The 267-nt window shown below is 59.2% G+C and overlaps 1 protein-coding gene across 1 annotated transcript in view; it reads left to right on the plus strand.

The window, feature by feature from the left end:
* The window catches only part of TMEM214 (transmembrane protein 214), a gene marked incomplete at its 5' end in the record, with an annotated part of 12,557 nt that overhangs the window by 10,767 nt on the left and 1,523 nt on the right, over window positions 1-267 (plus strand). The window contains one exon of the mRNA XM_010014311.1: window positions 33-213. Within this exon, the coding sequence (XP_010012613.1) occupies window positions 33-213 (181 nt within the window). The remainder of the gene's footprint in view (window positions 1-32; window positions 214-267) is intronic.

Raw genomic sequence — 267 nt, forward strand, 5'->3', positions numbered from 1 at the left:
GCCATCATCCAGTGCTCTCTGCTGTCTCATAGGTGGCTGGAGAGGACCCTGCCTGTCTACAGTTCCCAGGCAGCAGCTGTTCTGCAGCCACAACTGGAGCTGCTGTGGACGCAGAGCTGTGCGGCGGCATGGTACATGTTCGAGCAGCTCTCAAAACAGTTCTCCTGCTTCCTCTCCTGGGTCCACCACAGCCTGCCCTGCATCGCAGAGTGGGTAAGGATGTCCCAGCGTCTGGAAGGGATGAAGAATGCCCATGTGGCTGCAGCC

The sequence above is a fragment of the Nestor notabilis genome, unplaced genomic scaffold (assembly GCF_000696875.1).
Source record: "Nestor notabilis isolate BGI_N333 unplaced genomic scaffold, ASM69687v1 scaffold13775, whole genome shotgun sequence".
NCBI classification, from domain to species: domain Eukaryota; kingdom Metazoa; phylum Chordata; class Aves; order Psittaciformes; family Psittacidae; genus Nestor; species Nestor notabilis.